The sequence below is a fragment of the Pagrus pagrus genome, assembly GCF_965226575.1.
Source record: "Pagrus pagrus genome assembly, chromosome: 14".
In the NCBI taxonomy this organism is placed as follows: domain Eukaryota; kingdom Metazoa; phylum Chordata; class Actinopteri; order Spariformes; family Sparidae; genus Pagrus; species Pagrus pagrus.
Window position 1 is genome coordinate 3,604,755 of NC_140198.1, and position 20,397 is coordinate 3,625,151.

A 20,397-nucleotide genomic window follows, 5' to 3' on the forward strand; every position below is an offset into this window, starting at 1 on the left:
GTTTAATGCGCTTGTCACTCCCAGGCTGGGGTATATCGAGGCCACAAAATAGCCTTTTGTTTGGCAGGCGCCTGAATACATAACATATGTAACGCGTGCACTTTCTGTGATCGTTATTAAATTTGATTTTTTTAGACTATTTACTGTGAACCCATTGTATTCTCCAGCTAATATTCGCAGTTACAGGTCATCTGCAGGATTATTTTTGCATTAGAAGTATCAGGCGAGAATAAAAAATAATAAATATTTCAGTGTGGGATCCTGTAGATCAATGCCAGAAGCAGAGTTCACTGAGTTTGTGATCGTTTGGGAAAATAATTCAGACTGTAACCTTTAAAAAAAGAGATCAGCGATAGGGTTTCTTGCTCAAGGGCACTGCAGACACTTACCTTCTGCTGGGCTTCCACTTGGAATAATACATGGCGAGAGCTCTCACAGAGAGCGACTAGAGTCAAGCATCGGTGGTGTTAATTAAGTAAGGAGTATGGATCACAGTGACAATGCACTTTATAATGCAGTAATTATATTCCCTGTCTGCAAGTGTAGCCGTGAGAGAAATTGCATAAGAGAAAAGGGAAAAGGGAGGCGGTGGAGGAGGGTAAGAGAGAGAAATGTAACAAAATGCTCCACATGGCAGCACAGAGAGATATCTGAGAGAGTTTCAGCTCTCTGTTAACAGATAAAAAAGAAGGAGTGAATACAAAGAGACTCTGGGATGAGGACAGTGACACATACTGGAAAGCAGCAGCAACAAAATGACTGTCGCTACTGGTCTGTTCCAGTTTCCCTTTAAAGAGTAACGTAACACCAGGCTGGATAGCAGATGTTTTTCTATCCTCTCTGGTTTGTTTGACTTCTGTTGGGTGTGGTCAGCTCTGATGCACCTGTAACCACACCCCCATAGTGATGTCACAGCATCTAGCAGTTTACCTGTACATCACTGCGGACTTAAACCATGCAGGGTCGACGAAAACAAGATTTTTAGCTGCTGTTTAGTTGCACTTTAAACAACTTTACTTTTGACTTCTTTATCTTTTTATGCCTTTTCTAATATGTTTACAATACTTAATACATACTTAATTTGTGCTTCAGCCATTTATTTGTGTTTTCTACTTAAGATTAATGTGTTTCGTAAACAGTCATAGAGACCATCGTTTAATGGAAAGCAGTGGCTGCAGTGGTCTGCAGTAATAATCCTTCAGGCTTGAATGGTTTACATTCAGTCTGAAGCCGGATCATTAACTCACCTGCTTTCTTTTCTCTGTGTTGTGAACCTTTACTGGTAGATGAACATGTTTTTTAATGTTGTTGACAAAGGTGATGAAGTTCAAGCAAGCATCAGATTCAGAGAACAAAGTTTGCTCCTCCAAGTCTTCTTTCAAACTGAGGAACTGCATCAAGCTTGAGGGAGAGGATCAGAAATCATCAGGAAGTTACATGATTTGTCCTTCAAAACAAAAGCATAAATTCTGTTTTTCTTTTGCAAGAGAGGAGGTTGAATACAAACACATGTACCGATATACAGTGTGTGTAAAAAAGCTAGTAAAACATCCGATGAGTTCGATAAACAAACAGAGAAGAATACATTGAACCCTGACTGACATTATGAGTCCTTTTAAATTGTAGACATCGTCTTTGTGACTTCCCACAGTCTAATTACACACGGGGCACTGAGTGTTCACACTGTGTAATTTGGTCGAGTGTTTTCGCACCAGCTCAGCTCTATTTCACAGCATTTAGGGGTAGTTGCCTCAACCACAGCTGGGTTGGAGGCTGTGGACTTTAAGCTGCCAGCTGTGTTGTGTGGTCTGTACAGAAATCTACATGACTGTGGTCTTTCTGTACGGTAGATTTGTTTTGTTTTATTTTACACTTATATATTAGTGGTTATAGTGAGTAGGTCACGGTCAGTACATACTGCTTGGAGGACGGGTTATTTTTGCCTCATTGATCTGATATTTACAGACATTTTTAGTTCTTTACAGGTTATTTTTTATTCATTGTTCAAGATTTTAAAAAGGTCATATAATGCTAATTTTCAGGTTCATTCATAGGTCCTAGTAGAAGAGGTTTACATACTTTAATTTTCAAAAAACACACTGTCACACTGTGTCTTGAACGCTCTGTTTTAGCGACAGAGTGAAACATCTCGCCTCTGTTCAATCTTTAGTGAGAGCTGCACATGCGCATTACCTAACGGGCAGGACGTAGCCAATCAGAGGCAGAGTGGGGCGGGACGTGGCGAGCAAGGTAGTGTGATCTAAAATAACGACACTACAGCTGTATGTCTACTGACTGACTGGAGTGTATATATTGTTTAATATATATATAAGAATATATTTTTTTATAACGGCTGTAACATAGTGATGCACATAAGTTACGGAAGTAAAGGCTCGACTCCAAACCAGGCGCTTCAGGAGCAGTGTTTCCTGTGAGAGAGAGTGACTCCCATGGGCGTGGACTTTATGCAGACCTTTTACATGCACAATACCAAAAAAGGCAAAAACCCAAAAAGCATTATATGACCTCTTTAATACACTAACCTAAGAGCAGTGTGATGACAGCATCCAGTGGTTCACAGTAGCCTAAAGCAGCGTCAGTCTGTGGGGTTTTATTTTGAAAATCACGACCGGATGTCGCGTCTGTCGCGGTACTTCAGCCGCCTTGAAACCAGCCCGTCCTCCGGCACCACAGTGAAAGTTGTCTCCGCTCGGTGAGGCGGAGAGTCTGGACTCGCTGGTCGTCACCGCCGCTGCTTCACACGCGTCCTCCCGGAGACATGAGGCGGAAGGAGAAGAGGCTGCTGCAGGTCGCCGGGCTGCTCATCGCGGCTCTGCTCTTCTTCCCCAACGTCGGGCTGTGGTCTTTGTACCGGGACCGAGTGTTCGACAGCTCGCCCGGCTCAGTGGACGGACCGGGCGGCATCCTCCAGATACAGGTCAGGGTGTGATACTGTCTCTCAAACTGGGGTCTTCTTTAGGGAGTCTCGGGGGGGAAAAAACGCACATTTGCAGCGTCTTTTTTTCTAATGTATCTTCTTGTTTTATTCTTAATTGAATCAACTGTCCTCTGCTGTGGACTCGACAAAGACAGAGGCACCTGACACATTCATGACAATTCATCCAGGCGACTTCAGAAGAGACATTGAGGACAGTGTGAGACACTTTATGAGGGACTCTTCCCTGCGTCGGTGCAGGTTCAGCACCATGGAGAGCGCTCAGCCCAGAGAGGCTTCTTTGTCTGGAGCTCATACAGAAACAGGGAGCTGTCCAGTCAGTCAGTCAGTCAGTCAGTCAGCCGGTCAGTCAGTCAGCCGGTCAGTCAGTCCACACAGTCTGGTGTTTTATTGCTTTTTCTATAACTCCTGGTGTAAATCTGGGGGGGATTAAAGAAGCATTTGAGACAGTTTCCAGCAGCTGGAGGCGATAAACGAACAGGGTGGAGAGTGTTAGTTGTGCTGATGGTCTCCTCTCAGGGTGAGCTGTCGCTGCCGGGTGAGCTGAATCAGTCACAGTGTTTCTGACGCTCCTTTATGAAGAAGCAGCTGTAAACTACTTCATTTGGTTGCTCGTGCTCAACATCTGCTCTGAAGCTGTTGCCATGGGGATCAACTAAGCCCGTCATTGGTTATTTGCAGTATTGATTGTGAGGATTAATTGATCTTTTCATGTATGAAATATCTGGACGAGAGACGGCCACCGCAGTTTATCACATCCTGAACTCAAGACTTCAGACTGGCTATTTGTAAAACCAGCTTTTGGGAGTATAATCCATTGTGTCATGACTTTGGGGGTTGCCAGATAGTTGCGGAGAAAAAAAGTAAAAGAAAATATAAACATATTTTAGACTGGGGAATAGTTTCTACAGTACATGTTGACTGTACCAGTAATGTAATTTTCCTTACAATGGATGTGGGTTGGATTTTGTTGGTTCGTTTGTGAGTCAAAGTGTGTGTGCACAAAAAAACTCTCTTTTTCATTTTGGCACTTTCAGGATGATGAGTCCCAGTGTCGGAGGAGGGGGGTTGTTTTTTGTCGATGTTCGTGTCTTGAAAAGGTTGAGTACCGCGAGTACGATCGGTTGTTGGTCTTTAAAAGTGAGAAGAAAGCTTCCAGATGCATACATCGATGTTCCCACTGGGATTTTACAGCCCGCTGGATGTTGTTCGGCTTCTCCCTACAAAGCTCTGATTCAACCATCGTCAGTGATTCATCATTCTTACGCTCTTACATCACATCTGGAGGATCGTTGACATCATCACCAGGTTGTCACCAGGTGTCTGTTTATACTGTAGGTGTGCGAGAAGAAACGCCACCCGCGGCTCCAACTCTGACTCACAGTCGTCGCGTGAAACAGCAGCTTCATCCACTTTAAATGAGCTGAAAATGACAAAGACCTGCGCTGTTCCCATTTTCAACACTGCTGAAGGCAGGTCGTTCAGCCAGCATGCTCAGCACCAGCAGCTTCCTCTTGCCGACTCTTTCCTTGATTTCCCTCAGAGCAGAGCAGATGAGAGATATTGATTGATAAGCTCTACAACTGACTGACTGGTTTAAGGTCTTCATGGCTCAATCTTGATATAAAAAGTTTGTTGTTCCCCGTTTTGTAAAGAAATGCATTCAATATCTGTGGGAGAAGAAAACAGTCCTCAGTTGCCACGAAAATCAGTAATGCTATGGATTTTTTTTTTTTATCCTTTCATTTGATTTGTTTTCATTTATCCAATATGAGAGTCCTCCCAAAGAATACCTTTGTGCCAAACTATTATATATTGTAGAAATTGAAATCGTATTGCTGTTGTTCTCTCAGGTGCTTTGTAATGTGGCAACAGATTTCATTTAAACATCCGGAGAGAACATTTCCCGCAGATTGCTTTTAATATCCCCCGAGAATTCAACGGCGTGAAGGCTAATTGTATAATACATCTTCCTTTCTGAGTGCAATTGAAACAGTACGAGAGTGAGATTATATTCGTGTTTATTGTGTTTCAGTAGCGGTTATAGACTCCTGGAGGATTTTCACAAAACAAAGTGAAAAAAAAAACGTGACTCTAAAGTGATTTTTGAATGTGTTTGTCTGCAGAGGAAGTCACACAAAGTAGTTAGGAAGGAGGTGGAGCGGGTCGTCCACTAATTGCAGGTTTGGCTGTTGTGATCCTCGGTTCCCTCTGCGCCACATGACAAAACGTTCTTCAGGCCAAACTTTGAGCCTCAAAGTGAGTCCCAGCCGTCGAGCCAGCAGCTGGCACGGTGTCGCACTGCCACCGGCGTGTGAATAGGATGCAGATTGTAAAGTGCTTTGGATGAAAGTTTGTAATTCAAACCAAACCTTAATCATTTTATAACAGTGATTTGTGACAACTGATGTCGTCCCTCCAACAAGGAATGCCAGCTCAGAAAAATACGTGTCGCTCTGGAGTTAATTACAAAAATCATATTTTGTTGTTGTTCAATTTGGAGGATTTGCTTTGTGGCCGGTTTGCACAGGACTGAATGTTGCATCGCCTCCTCTCTAGTGGTGTTATTACGTCTCTCCTTCTGTACGAGGGCTGTGCAGAAGGCTGGTGGCCGGTTTGATGGATGGATCTCTGGTAATTAGACTCAAGCTGCAGAAGAGAATTCTCCTCGGCCCGTTTGATGTGAGGTTTTTCGGGGAAATATTTAAGACTTTGCTCCCAAAGAAGAGCTGTTTCTTTTAGTGCTCCAAAATGACACGTTCACGTTAAGTGACAAAGCCTTCCAGCAGCAGCAGCAGTAATTGTGACAGGAGGAATGAAGTCAGGAGACATTGTTTTAACATCAACGACGTCCATGTTGGGATGAGATCATGGTGGCTGGACGGGTCAACAAAACACTGGACTTTAAAACAGAGGACAGCTGATTGATGGTCGCGCTTAGTCGACGTTTAAGCATGACCACGATTGTTCCACAAACATAAGTATTTATTTTATTCCAAACAACAAATGCAACCAAGTTGTTTTTGTGTCTGAGCCGAACTTTACAGTTTTGTAACCGTTTTGAAAAGGCAAGGCAAACGTATACATTTTAACCCCGTCATCAGTACTTGCTAATGCCAACTTTACCTCAAGTAGGAAAATAAAAATGACTCCCTGACTGAGAGAGACCTGATAAAAAGACTTACAGGAATGCAGTCAATCTTAAATCGCATTATAAAAGGTTAAACATCTCCGATGTAACACTGTCGTTTGAGGACAGTTTGCATTCATTCCATTGAAAAGATGCAGACGAGTACTTGAAAGCAGCTCTGCCTCGATTAGCGTGTACATGATGGATATTCAAGGTAAAGTCACTCCTGCACAGTGAATTGTAGATTTAAATGAGAGAAGAGATTTCAGGCAGTTCAACACTAGAGAATAATAAATGACTCACGAGCCTTCGTGCAGTTATTGATTGTATTGGTCGTAAGAAAATTGAAAAACTGCCGTGAATATCTTTTCATTTAGCATTTCATTAGCTAGAAGTTGTTATGTTGTATTTATTGGAGCTAGCAGAAAATGTTGAGTGGTTGGACTTGGTTGTTGTTGCGAAGGAGGAAATTGGTTTAACACCAGGCAGCGCTAACATTTGTCATGTTGTTTTTTTAGCTTCTAATACAACACTAAACCTCTTTTACACGGCTGGAAACTGCGAGCATTCATCTCCCCGCTCTGGTTTTTTTTTTTTCTCTCTTGTAAACTTTTAATAGCAGAAGACAAATGAAACAAGAGAGAAATGAGAAAAAGGGAAGAAACAATATGTGTGTTTGTGTTCTGTGTTTGAGTGCTCCCTGTGGGCTGTTATGGCTTCACTGAAGTAGATAAAAATCAATACCCTCATCCCATTCAGCCTTTTTCCCACATAAGTCTTGTTAGAGACATTTGTAGCGGATATTTTGTTCCCCTGCTTGGTTTTTCTGTCTGCTGCTTCTTGTAGACGTCACAGTGCTTAAACCATCAGAATAAGATCAGAGTGGATTAAACACAAACAGAATGAGCCGCGGTCTCATTCATACACAAACTCTCCCGCTGATGCATTAGATGAAATAGAATATAAATGAACGGCATCCATAAATATGTTGTTTAAAGATTTATTTACCCAGGGAAGTCAGGCAGGAGGCTTTTGGTTGCACTTTTTCACCACTATTTTTTTTTTTTTCTTTTTGCTGTTTGGTGCCCCGGAGCATTTTAGCTTCAGGAAGTTACAGTTTGCGATTCTCCCTCTCGCTCCTTCATGGAGATCCACAGCAGCAGTCGGTCTGGATTCACAGCAGGTACGACGAATTCCAACAACAACATCCTGTCACGCCAGATAAATGTCAGAAAGTTTCCAAACATCCGTTGAAACTCGTCAAACTACTCCTGCAGCTTAATCCACTTCTTAATCCACCAGTGACCCACATGTTCAGAAACTCATAGTGTCTCCATCATTTTTAAATGCATCATCTCTTCAGTGCTCTGAAGCTCAGTATTAGATAAAGGTATCAGGAAAACAGTTTGAGACTGCGTGTCAACATTTCTGCGTGTGAAACCACCGGGTGTTTTTGGACAAGTGACCACGACGCTTCAACATTTGAAACGGTCACACGGCAGGATATTTTTAAAAGGAGACCTGGGACGATTTCCAGTTGTATTTGCAGCAACATTAAACTGCTATTTTCTGATGAGAAGTCAGAACCTTTCTAGCTGTGTTTGTGGTGACAGGACCAGGTATTTTAAGCCAGAACATGATGTTTTCCTGGCACTAACCAAGTGGCTGAACTGAACAATATCATAAGCACAGCACTGTCAACATAAAATTTTAAATTGAACCCAAAAACCCAATGGCCATGATAAATGTTGGCAATGTGCATTTCTGCAAAACTCACACTTTTCTTATTTTGTACATTGTTTTTACGGAAATGTAGCAGCAGAAGTTGAGGTTGGAGAGAGCATGACTGCTTCACACAGCTGTTTCATGGAGACTGAAAATGTGTAAGAGGGAGTCAGAGGGACACAGTTTGTCTGAAAGTTACTGATGAATTTTTCAGATGCAAGTTTTAATAGTTTGAGAGAAAAGAAAGGAGAGGAGGGCAAGCATGGGATGTATTTCATCATTAATCAGAATCAGGTCGTTTATATCAAACATAATATATCATTTACATATAACTGTTATAGATTAGTGTATTTTCTTGCCAGGGTTGCTCGCGGCATGGAGAAAATAGAACAGACCCTGAAACCATCGCTGCAAAAATCGTGAGCCGGAGGCCGATCGGTCTGAAAAGCCTGATTGAATAGCGTGGGCTCATAAAGGAAGCCTCCTGTGTGTCCCCCTCGTCTCTCATTCAACTCCTCCAACTGGGGATGTGAAAGAAAGACGCGAGCAGGAGATTCAAGGATGGAGGAAACGTATTTACTAAATGAGATGTCCTCGCTCACTTGAGAACAATGCCATTGATCATGAAGAATGGCATCGCAACGGTCCTATAATGTGTAGAAATGATTTAGTATCGACTGCTGTTGCATTACCGGTTGTAGATCCATTCACTGTTTTTTTGAGTAGTCAGCAGGATTGCTTTCGCTGACCCATCAGATCGGACCAGCGACAGAACGGACAGGGCTGATAGGACACCTGTGGCTCTCTCCGTCTGAAGCCCCCTCTCCTCGTTCCTCCTCTCCTCCGAGATTTCATTCAAGGAATTGGACCTCGATTGATTTGTGGGTCGAGCTGGAGGATGGAGGAGCGAGGATGGGAGGAAGAATAATTATCTGAATGAAAAGCCCTCATTGTTCGAGCATGTTGAACTTCTTGCCACACCCCACAATCAGCGAAATGAAACATCGACTGATTAAGATGTAGCCAGAAGTGTGAAATTGTTCAGTGTTTCGGGCTGAGTGGAGCCCAGCAGCAGCACTTCGTCTGTATTCAGTGTGAGAGCGGAGTTGATTTTATAATAATATTGTGAATATTAGATTTTCCCCAAGTTTTGCTGTGAAACGAGGTGAGAAGTGAAGAAGCAAAAGGCTGGATTTTTTAGTTGCTCTTACTTAAAGCAAAATGGCCTCGGGCTACATTGCACACAGCGGTGCAGCTAAATGCCTTTCAGCAACACACTGACAGCTCTTTGTGTTCAACCAATTTATTTGCTCCTCTTAAGCATACTGAGCATTGATCGCTGAGCCGGAGGGAGGGAGCGACCCGTCTCTCCGGCTCCTCAGCACAACGCAGCACGACTCCAGAGCCGAGTCAGTCTGCTGTAGATGGGGAGATGTACAGGATGGAGGGATGCTGAGGGAGGATTAGGTGAGTCAGTGTCTGCCACGTTGTCCCGTAGTAGCCCCGTGTTGAATAGAGCTAAGAAGCAGTCAGGGATGATGAAGCCCTGAATCCTGCTGACGGAGAGGACTGCAGGGCTGCCGCTGCTACTTCCTGTCATGTGACTCAGAGCTTCATTTGCAGCTCTAAAAACATGACACTGACAAAAGGGACGCAGTTTGTTGTGGTCTTCATCGCTACAACTGATCTCTGCCTCTTGACTCATGTGGAAATACGTCCACACTGCTGATTTATCTTCAACTGCACTGCGAGACTCTATAATGTGAGGTCAAGCACCGAGTCCTCATACCTCAACAATATCTCCCAAAATAAACCACATGGCTATTCGAACAAAGATGAATGTTTCAGCAAAATACATCATTTGTGACTTCCCTCCATCACAATGAAACTTAACAAGGATTATAAACTCAACACTCGAGCTGAATTTAAAGATATGAGACACAAAATCATCATTTCTGTTAAATTTTGAGCACAAGTTTGTTAAAATCAGTTCTTCAGTTGTGGTAGATGTTTTATTGAGACCAGTCTAAGGTACACCTGTGCACTCATCACGCTGTTTAACCAGCACCTTGATATGCATCACCTGTCAGGTGGGTGGACTATCTTGGCAAAGGAGAAGAAACGCTCACACAAGGATTTTAATGCATTTTTGCTCAAAATTGCAAAAAAAACAGCCTTTCCTGTAAACAGGAAAAAGTCTGAGAACTTTTACTTCAACTCAGGAAACAGATGGGGGCAAAACAACAGCAGTGTTTTGTTTAGATTTTTGATCAGTGCAATATAAGACACATATTTCAGATCTGACGCCTGTATTGACCGGCAGCATCATTTTGGCAGGGCCTTTCCAAAAAAAAGTATTCACTGGTGCAATAGTGAAATAGCTGATCTGATGTTGCTGTATGGTGGAGGTTTGGCTGAGGTTTGGCTGAGGTTTGGCTGAGGTTTGGTTCAATTTATAGAGATTATACTCAAGACTCCTACAGCTGCTCGAGGTCTCTCTTATGTCGGTGTAAACACATTTTGTTTTTGGCCATAAAACGGACTAATGCTGTAGTTTTTGCTCGGAAGCACAGTGCTTTTTTCTGATCTGCCGTATGTATTATTCAGGTCTAAACAACTAAAAATACATTAAAAACTCGTGTTTTTCTTGTACATAAAGTCGTGCACTTTGTTGACCCAAACCTCCTCTAGATATTTTGCAGTGGTGGACATATTTCCAACGTTCTTACTCAGAGAGAATAGTAATAATGGATCTAATCCTTAAAGAAATTAAGGGTGTGTTTTACTGAACATGCAGAACAACATACTGTACACAACACAAATCCACAAAAAGCTGATTTACTGTGCAGTTGAATTGTCGTCCAGCTCTGTATGTGAAATGAAAAATATCCTTTTTGCACTTCTTAAACTGGCGGGGATGAAAAAGACAGATTTCTCCCGCGTGAAGTTAAAATGAGTTTGCTTCTAAAAAGCTTTGTGTGTTACTGAAGTCTGTTGGCCTGTGCAGCCGGCTCAGAGCAGCGAGGCCTCTCTGTCAGCGTCGCCTCTCGCTGGGAACAGACAGGAAGCTTCTCTTTGAGCTGGCAGCGCATCAGCTCAGCACTTAATTGCCACCATACAGTATCTCCATCCCGTCGTTCCCCTGTCCTCGTCCCCCTCAGACGTGATAATAAAGAGCTTATTTGAACGGCTCAGATGGGTTTGGACCGCGGCCAGCATGGCTGTGATCCTGCAGGTCCATCACAACATGCTTATAGCTCATGATGTGTTTTTGTGCGAGTCTTTGTTGGCAAGGAAGGCAGCGTGCTCCGTGTTTTTCTCCTTGAGGTTGACTTAGAGGCGCCATTCACCCAGTTTTTTTTAGTTAACTCTTCTAGTGTCCCAGATCTTTTGGTTTAATGTGCTGAGGTTTTGAGAGGCACATATACCATGACCCAGACACAATGGAGGTGAATTCAATGTTGTGTGCTTTTTAAAAATATTGGAAAACTGCTTTAAATAAAAAAAAAGGTTTTACTTCATCCTGGCTACCTGATAAAAACTGTTCAGATGGACTGTTTCTCGGACATTGCAACCGTCTCTGTATTCACTACCTTCTAATAATAAGCATGGTAACTGTCATCTCTTTGTCGCTTGTCCTTGCGACTCAGTCGGACAGTCAGGAACTGCAGTTCATCTCGGCCTCTCTTCATATTGTGCCCGTACGAAACCTTCAAACCAAATTCCTTCAGCACTGAGTTTAATCGTCGCGTTTTAATGCTGTTACGAGGTCGAGGAAGGAAGCTTTAAAGCTCTGACTCTTTCAGGTCAGCCTCACAGTGTTCGCCTCTAAGCTTTAAAACTCTGACTGTCTGTTAGCAGAACTGTGTGCATATGTATCAAAGTGTTCAGCGGCAGTAATTTGAGTGTAAATTCAGATATTTGCATGTTTCCGCGCTGTATCCGCCAACAAGTGTTATTAATAACCTTTAAGCTGTTTGGGGGCTCTGTGCAGTCTGTCAGCAGGTGATAGCAGGACTGCTTTCAGCTGGAGGTGCGTTTGTGTGCCGCTCGCCCTCCTCAGTGTGTGTTAGTGCGGTCCTTTCTTTTTATTTGTGCACAAACACATGTGAGTGTGTGTCTGTCCTCTTGGTGTGTGTGTCGTTGGTAGTCTTCTTCGCCTTTCATTTGTGTGTCACCAGATATAAATTATAATCTACTTTATTAAATATCAAGCAGACCGAAGCGTTGAGGTAAGCTAATGGTGTTGAAAGATGGGTCGTGGCCATACACAGATATTATCAATAACCTTGATGATAATCCAGCGCAGATGTTACGCCTTGTCGATCTTTTCTTTATTAGTTCATGTGGTCGCCTCTCCATTATTCATTAAGTGTACTTTTTCTCTTTGTATGCTTTATTTTATTTACTGTCATGGTTACAGACTCTCTCTCCACATCCATTCACTCCTGTTTGCCATAAAGAGGGACACAAATGAAGTTAAGGATCGATTTGACTGACATTTTAAAAATCTCTAGAGATAGCGAAAGTAGGGTTCTTGTAAAGGTGTTTAGCCGTTGTAATAATGAAGTGACAGTGTTGAAGAGACAAACTGTATCGAGCATATTAATCTGTCACGCCGGAGCAGAGGAGCTGGACAAAAATGCAGGAGACGGCAGGCAGGAAGTGCAATGAATGGAGTCGTTTCCTGGATCACAGCAACACAAGGAACAGGAAAACACGACAGATGACTCAACAAAGACAAAACAAAGGACTGGATACAAACTAAACTAACGAGGGATGCAGGTGGAGGGAGGTGGAGAAACAAAGATGAGGGCAATGAGTCGGGGAAACAAGCAGTGAGGAAGGAGATGATGGGCCGGGAAAAACACTAGGAAGAGGGAAGGGCTAGTGAGACAGATGTAAGACAGGTGTGAAGGGAAAATCAGGCTGGCGAGGAGCACAGGAACACAGGAGGGAAACGACAAAAGATGCCACAAAAACCCAGAAAATACGTAAGACATAAATAAAAAATGACACTGAAATGACAGGACCATGACATGAACACCCTGATTCACATTTTGCAGCGATGACTTTCTCTCTATCTGTCCTTGTTTGTACAAAAACATGAAACCTTTTCCTTTCTTGTAATTGACAGAAAGAGAAAAAAACAGTGCTGGATGTGACATTTTCTGGAAAGTTAAACCTTTCGCTAGAAGTGCTGCCAGAAGAGCCAGCGGGTGCGGCACCTCTTCAGAAGAACAGCTGCACTTTGACTGCCTCGTGGCAGTTTTTCATTGCTGTTGGTGTAGTTAGGGGAAAACAACAACAACAACAACACACCCTATAATGTCCTTGCGTTGCATCCCTGAGCTCATTACTGTGATTTAATAGTTAAACTTAAAGGGAGCAGGATCCTTCATCTCGACACCCTCTTTTTCTCAACTGAAGGTCCACAGATGGAGGGTGTTGTTTGCTGCACAGATTGTAAAACCCCCTTGAGGTGCATTCTGGTTTGTGATTCTGGGATACATAAATAAAACTGACTTGGCTTGACATGTGGACAGATCTCTGGCCATCTCATGGGAGCAGCAGGTGGTCCAAACATTTTGTAATACCAGTGTCCACATCACAATCCATCAGTATGGGAGCAGAGAGTGTGAGACGGCAGGAGGCGGAGGACTCCACAAGTCCAGGCCTCTCTCCGGTTCTCTGCCTGCCCTCTCCTTCTCAGCGGGACTCCTGATAATGACTCCTTTTGGGAGATAATGGACTGTGCAGCGGCCTCGCTGAGCTCCTCATTGAGGGGGGTTTAGAGTGCCTCGCTGCAGGAGCCTCCGGCTGGAGGTCCTCCGCCTCAAGCTCATGTCTGGCTCAGACAGGATGGAGAGCAGATGTCTGGAGGGATTTGCATCTACATCAGAACAGAGTGAAGAAAAGAGTGTTCATATGTGCTGCTTCTCTGAAGGTGTAGTCCAACAGACTGTATGTTTAATGAGTCAAGTGAGATGATATTTTTGCTCTGCCTAGTAGAAAGTTTGGTAATAATAATAATACATTTACAAATTACAACATTAGAATTTGTAGAATAATATAACCAGCAATACAATATTTACCAAAAACCTATTAAAAACAAATTAAATGGAGGACTGACCAGCTCTGAAGTCAATCCAGTTGCTAGAATAAATGTTGGCAAAGTACATTTCTTCAAAACCAAAGCAAAAAAAGTTAAACATTTTACTTTTCTTTATGTTGCAACTTTACCTTTTTTAGGTCACATTTGTATTTTTTCTCTTGCCACAATGCTGTGCTTATACCCTGCTTGGGTAAAAGCACAAAACCATTTCATTTAGGTTAAGGAAAAGCTTGTGTTTTGGCTTAAAATAGCTGCTTTGGTTGCCACAAGCAAGGCTGAAGATGTCCAGAGGTCTCGTTAAAAACACCCGGTTCTGTCACCAGAAACACGGCTGGAAATTGTCTCCGGGGTGTCCTAAAAAACATCCTGTGGTTTCACACTTACAGATGTTGAAACTGTGATCACTGCCTTGGCAGCCTTTTCACCTCTAACTCTGCCTTCTCCTCCACCTTCTCATGTGAAAGTCATATAATTAACAAGTACTGTGAATGTGATATGACACATATTGCACATGTTTTCCTGGTGACTGGGCTGTCCAAAGTTGTGGGGCCCTGACTCCAAAGGCTCGGTCTCCCCTGGTTTTTCACCTTGACCTAGGAATTACTAACAGTTAAATGCCGGCGGAGCTCAGTATATGCAGAGGATAAGTGTGGGTAGTGCTGCTGCAGTAGGATTCAATGAAACCTGATGGAGACCCCCAGTGAGATGAGAAGCACTCACTCTGGACCCATGATAATTGCTTCTGACTCCAACAGAAGAAAGTTCTGACACAGTTTTGTATTATGTTGTCGGATTCAAACGAGAAATAGATCGTGTAGTCATCTGCATAAAAATTGAAACTCCTGTTGTAACCTTTAAAAGACTTGACTGAGAGGTAACATATAACTAGAGAATAATCAAGGGCTGAAGACTGAGCCCTGAGGTACTCCATAGAGCAATGAAAGGCGAGGGACAATCTGAGCAGACACTGACTTTAATGGAAGAGTTTTTCTGCCATCTCGTGGCAAAAAAATACATCAATGAATGCATCTTCTACTGATTTTCTACACAGCAACAGAACATTTCTAGCCAGAGTTGTGAATGAATATTAATGAATAGTCCTGAAACTTCTCCATCTCTCTCTAGCCTGGCCTCTCACTGAACTGAAGCAGGAGTAGGTCAGTTAGTCCACACTGAAGTTTCTTGTTCTTAGAAGAGGCAGCCGGGGATTTGTGGGCCTCCAGCACAGATTGACTTGTCTGTGAAGTGTCTGAAGTTGGAGGAGAAGCAGAGGGATGAGGTGAAAAAGAAAAGACAGGTAATTGTGTCTCTGGGGCTGGAGGTGGATCCGTCTGCGATCTGACAGAACAGGAAGGGGAAAGAAAAAAGAACAGAAAAGCTTCCTTTTCTCACTCAGCAGGAGGAGAGGAAACAGAAAAGGGAAGTATTGACCCAAGGTGGTCTGATTCATCCTCCTCGGAGAATGAATGGGCTTCTCTGTTCTTATCAGACTTTCTGCACTGCTGGTAATACCGGCTTCTCCTTGACGCCAAACAGAGGCAGTCCAATAGTAGTCCTCTATCTCACCTTGTTCACTTTCTTCTTTGTTCAGTATAACAGATCTGAAAGCAGGTGGAGACAAACAAAGCGTTGAATCATGTCGTGCAAAGGTGCAACAACCTTTGGAACGGCTTTGGATTTTGAGTCACCAGCCTCTATCAAAAGATATCAAGCAGCTTTGCAATGTGGACTTTTTTCCTTTATAACACTTTTACTTTTTTTCTTTTCTCTGAATTGTTGCAGCAGTATCACAATTTCTCTTATTGTAGAGTAATAAAACATAAATGATAGAAACTGCCCCAAAACATTACATCACATTTTTTTAGTGTGTTCAACCTTACGGATACAACCCAAAAGTGGAAGTATCATGCAAGTCCATCAACTTCATCAAGTGCGACATTTAGAAACAGTTCAGTTTTCAGTCTGTGACCGAAGATGTGTGGAGTCTGAACTCTTTCTAGCCATAGATGGAGCGTAGTAGACAGGCTGGGACAACAAGGTGCTTATTATTGTAAACATGGTGACAAAGATCCTCCGACATTAATCATGTAAACATTTGAAGTCTTTATTTCTACGCCAACCCATGATCTCTACTCAAACCTGACCGTGCTGTTATTGCATCTGAACCTAACCAAACCTTAACCACAAGCGTTTTCTCACCATAATGCTATTTTTATTTTTTTACAGAAATATATAACAGTTTTAGAAGGAACAGACAAATGCTGGCGCTCTGCTGATCATAGAGAACAAACAACATAATTCATTGTTTAATTATGAGGGCTTGATGAGGAAAAGGCACGTTGTTGTTCCCTAAATCAAAAGTATTTATCCCCAAGACAGAAGAGTCTTTCTTATATTTTTAGCACAAGAAAAAAAGGTTTTGCACACCAAAGGTTTTGCGTACGGATGGGAATTGCATAAGTCATGTATGATAGTGCACATTAATGTGAAAGACGATCCGACAATACACAACAGATTACAGACATTCAGATATCTGTGTAATATGTGAGGAAAACATGCCTATGAAATGGCAAAATCTTATTTTATGAACACAAAAACAACGCTAACAAGTGTCCATAAAGTGGATAGTGTGACCCGTGGGTCAAGAATAAAAAATTAAATAGTGTGGTGATAATGAATATACTAAAAAATGTGTATGTACTTTGGATACAGAGTTCATGATATTCGTACAGTCAGTGCATACGTCTTGCTGGACGTTGAACCAGCAGGATCTCAGGTATTATTAATGCCACTTCAGACTGATACAAGACGACTTTGTGTAAAGTCAAGTCACGGCCGAGAGGAAAGCGAAGCTTCACTTTGTGGAAAATTCCCTGTAGATAGAGCCAGCAGTGGCTTAACCTGTAATAAAGCATAACGGCCAGGAATACATGAAAATATGACAAATAAAGTACAGAGAACAATAGAACAAGTGTCCCTGTGGTATTTATTCAGAAAGACCGAGAGTCTTTCTGAAGAGTATTGAAGTGGCTTCAGCTTTTTCTACAGTGCTTCAGTGGAAAATGTACAAGGTACAAGTGAGACCTCAGAGGTCACTGGCAGTTTTTGCACTCACTCATTTCTCAGGAGAAAAAGTTTTCTCCCTTGTGCCTTCGTACATCCACTGAAGAAAAGTGTAGGCGAAGGTGACTCTTTTCAGAAAAAGGTGATGCCTCAGAGGTTAGCATGACATTTCAATTCATTGTGGCTTTCGTTGGTTCTGGGGTTGTTAAAGACCTTTTCACGTTTGGTCAGGTGTGACGTGTTAAGACATTTACTGAAGCCAGTGAGAAATGGCACAAAATGGCCAGCAGACATGCCGAGAATAAGAGGTCTTAAGAAGAGTTGAAAAATGTTCAACAGGGGAGTTTTTTTCGTTCTCAAGTGTTGCTGAATGTTCGCTTAGCTCCACCCAACCTAGTTACTGTTGCTTAACCTGTCAAGCGTTTTTTTTCCTGAATGTTACAGTTTATATTGACGATAGTGACAGGTGAACTGAAGTTAACTCAAGTAGGATTCTCATTTGTAGGTAACTCCTGGTAATATTGTCAGCGGAAATGCAAACTCACCGGCCCATTTTACCAGCTGGAGCTAGCTAGCTAAAAGCTAATGTAGGCTTCATTGGTTGGTTTAAACCTAAACCTAACCTAATGGCGGTTTTCAATGTTAATATGATGCTAATCCTGTTTTTAAAATGACTGGTGCGCCGTATCATTCATTCATTAAGACCTAGGTTAGTGACTTTTTCCAAGTGAAAAGCCTTTTACTAACGCATGCAGCTGTTGCGTCTGTTTTTATGAAACTTCATTACTTAGGCAAGTTCTGCTTGTGGATACCAGTTCCATTAATGCGTGTTTATATAATTGAATTGCTTTCTAATTTGTAATCAGTGTCATTTGCTTTGTTGTCCAATACAGATAGATTCACTGTTGAGTGTCATTGCTGCGTTGGTTGCCCAAAGCGTTGGTATTTGCTGACCTGGAAATGAGACTCACCAACCATTATCTTTCTCAAGAATTGCTCACTTCACCTTTAAATGCCAGCTGCTTTCTTCAAAAATGTTTTGGAAGTATGTAAAGTCATGATCCTCCAAACCGCCAAGCCTAGTACTGGTCCTTTCTCCGTCCATGCTGCTGAAAGAGTCAACTCAAGGCTGTGTTTTGGCAATATGTCACTTTTACACACACACACACAACTCTATAAAGAGACTTCATTGTTCAACTCATAATGTTTACCCCCACCCGGGGACAAATACTTTGTGAGCAGCAAACATTAGATGAATAGATGAATAGGCCGTTAAAAGGCTACATGAAAGTTAATTAGTGATCACTCACGCAGGTGAAATTGGCCACTTCCTCTACCTCCCTCTCTTTCTCTTCCCCTCTCCCGCTATCTCTGCTGTGAGCTGAATGTTTTTCTCGATAAAAATATGAATTTCCATCGAGGCCCGTCACTTATCTGACTCACTGCTTTGTAATTAATGATTGAACAGTTGATGGAGATAAAACATGGGCTGCGTGGCTGACTGTGTCGCTCCTGTCATGCCCTATTAGCTAGTTTATGCTGCACCTTGAATATTGATGGAAACGGAGTAGAAAAGTGCCCGGAGCAGAAATTTGTTTGTGGCAGCGTGAAGCCTCGTCCCTGTGATGATGGCCATTAGGAAGGAAGCAGCAGAGCACACAGCGGGGAGGCAGAGGAAGCACAAAGAGGAGACCAAAGATGGCTGTGTTGACTGTTTGTTTTTACCTTTTTGTATAATGTAAGTGCCACTTACACCTGCTTTTATGAGGTGGGTATTGTTTGTCTGGTTGATACGACACAATACATGCCCACAGAAGTGTAAATTTACTTTTTTATTTGAATTCCTAAAGCACCTGCCTCGTTGAATTGGATTTGTGTCAAGTGTTGGAGCGGATGATAAATGGTCAAGTAACTCTGGAGGGTTTTGTTTAGTGAGGTGGCCATATCCATTGCCCTCCACTGAGTCTTCACATGCCTTGAAAATAACAACATCAGAATGCTGTTTTGTTGAGTTCAGCGCTACATTTAAGAAATTCCCCCCCATGAAACCGATTGGCAAACTAGCACTCTGGGCTTGAGTGCAACACCCTGCAACTCGATATTGGACTTCCTCACAAACAGACCCACAGACACAGTTCGGATTGGCAGTCACACCTCCTTCACTCAGCTGCTCAACACCGGAGACCCCCAGGGCTGTGTGCTCAGCCCCCTCCTGTTCATACTGGATGTCCATGACTGCACTCATTAAGACATTAAGATAACTCATTTGCAGATGACACCACCATCATCGTCCAGAGAGCTCATTTTGGGAGGCAGTTAACAATCTTGCAGAGTGCTGCACAGAGAACAATCTACTGTTCAATATCAGCAAAACCAAAGGCTGATTGTTGATTTTAACAAAAAACCCCACCTGTCTACATCAGTGGAGCTGAGGTGGAGCAGGGGAACAGTTTTAGGTTCCTGGGAATCGACGATCATGGACAGGAAGGCTCTGCAGTGGGTGATTGATCATCAGTGGTACCATCTACTGAGCATTAGTGATATAGTGATATAATGATAGTCTGCTCACCCTGCTGCTGTTTGACAAAACATGCAGGAGTATCCACTGCTGCACTCATTCCCAACACTTCACCTGAATAATAATAGTTTATTTTTATGCCTTACTATTTATTCATCCTTTTATATATTTCTTATTTTTTTTAAAAGAATTACCATTCCGCTATACAAACCTTACTGCAGTTGAGGCATTGTGACACATAAGAGAAATAATGGTTCGGTTTGCTAACAGGTTTGTTTGTACCTTTCTCAACAATAGATTGATTTACTGCTGTGTGATTGATTCCTGTATGTTTGGGTAGTTGATATGTTGTTGAGACCGAAACAGTGACATTGGAAATTGATCAGATTTGACCAATGTGGATAATCAGACCTGGCTATGCAACCGTCCTCCAAATCTGGGCATGAATGGAGGTCAGATGCTGCACAGCTTTGGTGGAGAGGTGTGTCTGTTCAGCTGCCTTGCCACAAAATAAAATGAAGAACTGACTAAAAACATGAATCACTGTTTATTTGTGTTATGTTTGCATTACGTTCCTGTCTTTTTGCCTCACTGTGGGTGTAGAAATTAATCTTTGACGCTTCTTCAGTGGATTCTTTCTCATATGATTTTGTGATTAGGTCCAAAAAAAAGCAACTTCTAGCTCTTAGAGACTGACACCAAAACTTAATTTTGCAGAAAATGAATCATCGAACTGTGCACTGGCATATTCACGTATGGATTTCTTGTACCGCATGTTTCTTGATATTTATCAGCTCTCGTTTGATTTCCACTGTAATCTCAAGAGAAAAAGTTCTCCCTTTAGCTGTGCACCGGTGTGACGGAGAATGACAGTAAATTCAAACTGAACT

General features: G+C 42.5%; 1 protein-coding gene across 1 annotated transcript in view; it reads left to right on the forward strand.

Annotated features, from left to right (window-relative positions):
* Nucleotides 1-2,731: 2,731 nt before the first annotated feature.
* Nucleotides 2,732-20,397, forward strand: part of LOC311268909 (polypeptide N-acetylgalactosaminyltransferase 10-like) — a 69,654-nt gene continuing 51,988 nt past the window's right edge. The window contains exon 1 of the mRNA XM_084372857.1: nt 2,732-2,938. Within this exon, the coding sequence (XP_084228983.1) occupies nt 2,780-2,938 (159 nt within the window). The 5' untranslated portion in view covers nt 2,732-2,779. The remainder of the gene's footprint in view (nt 2,939-20,397) is intronic.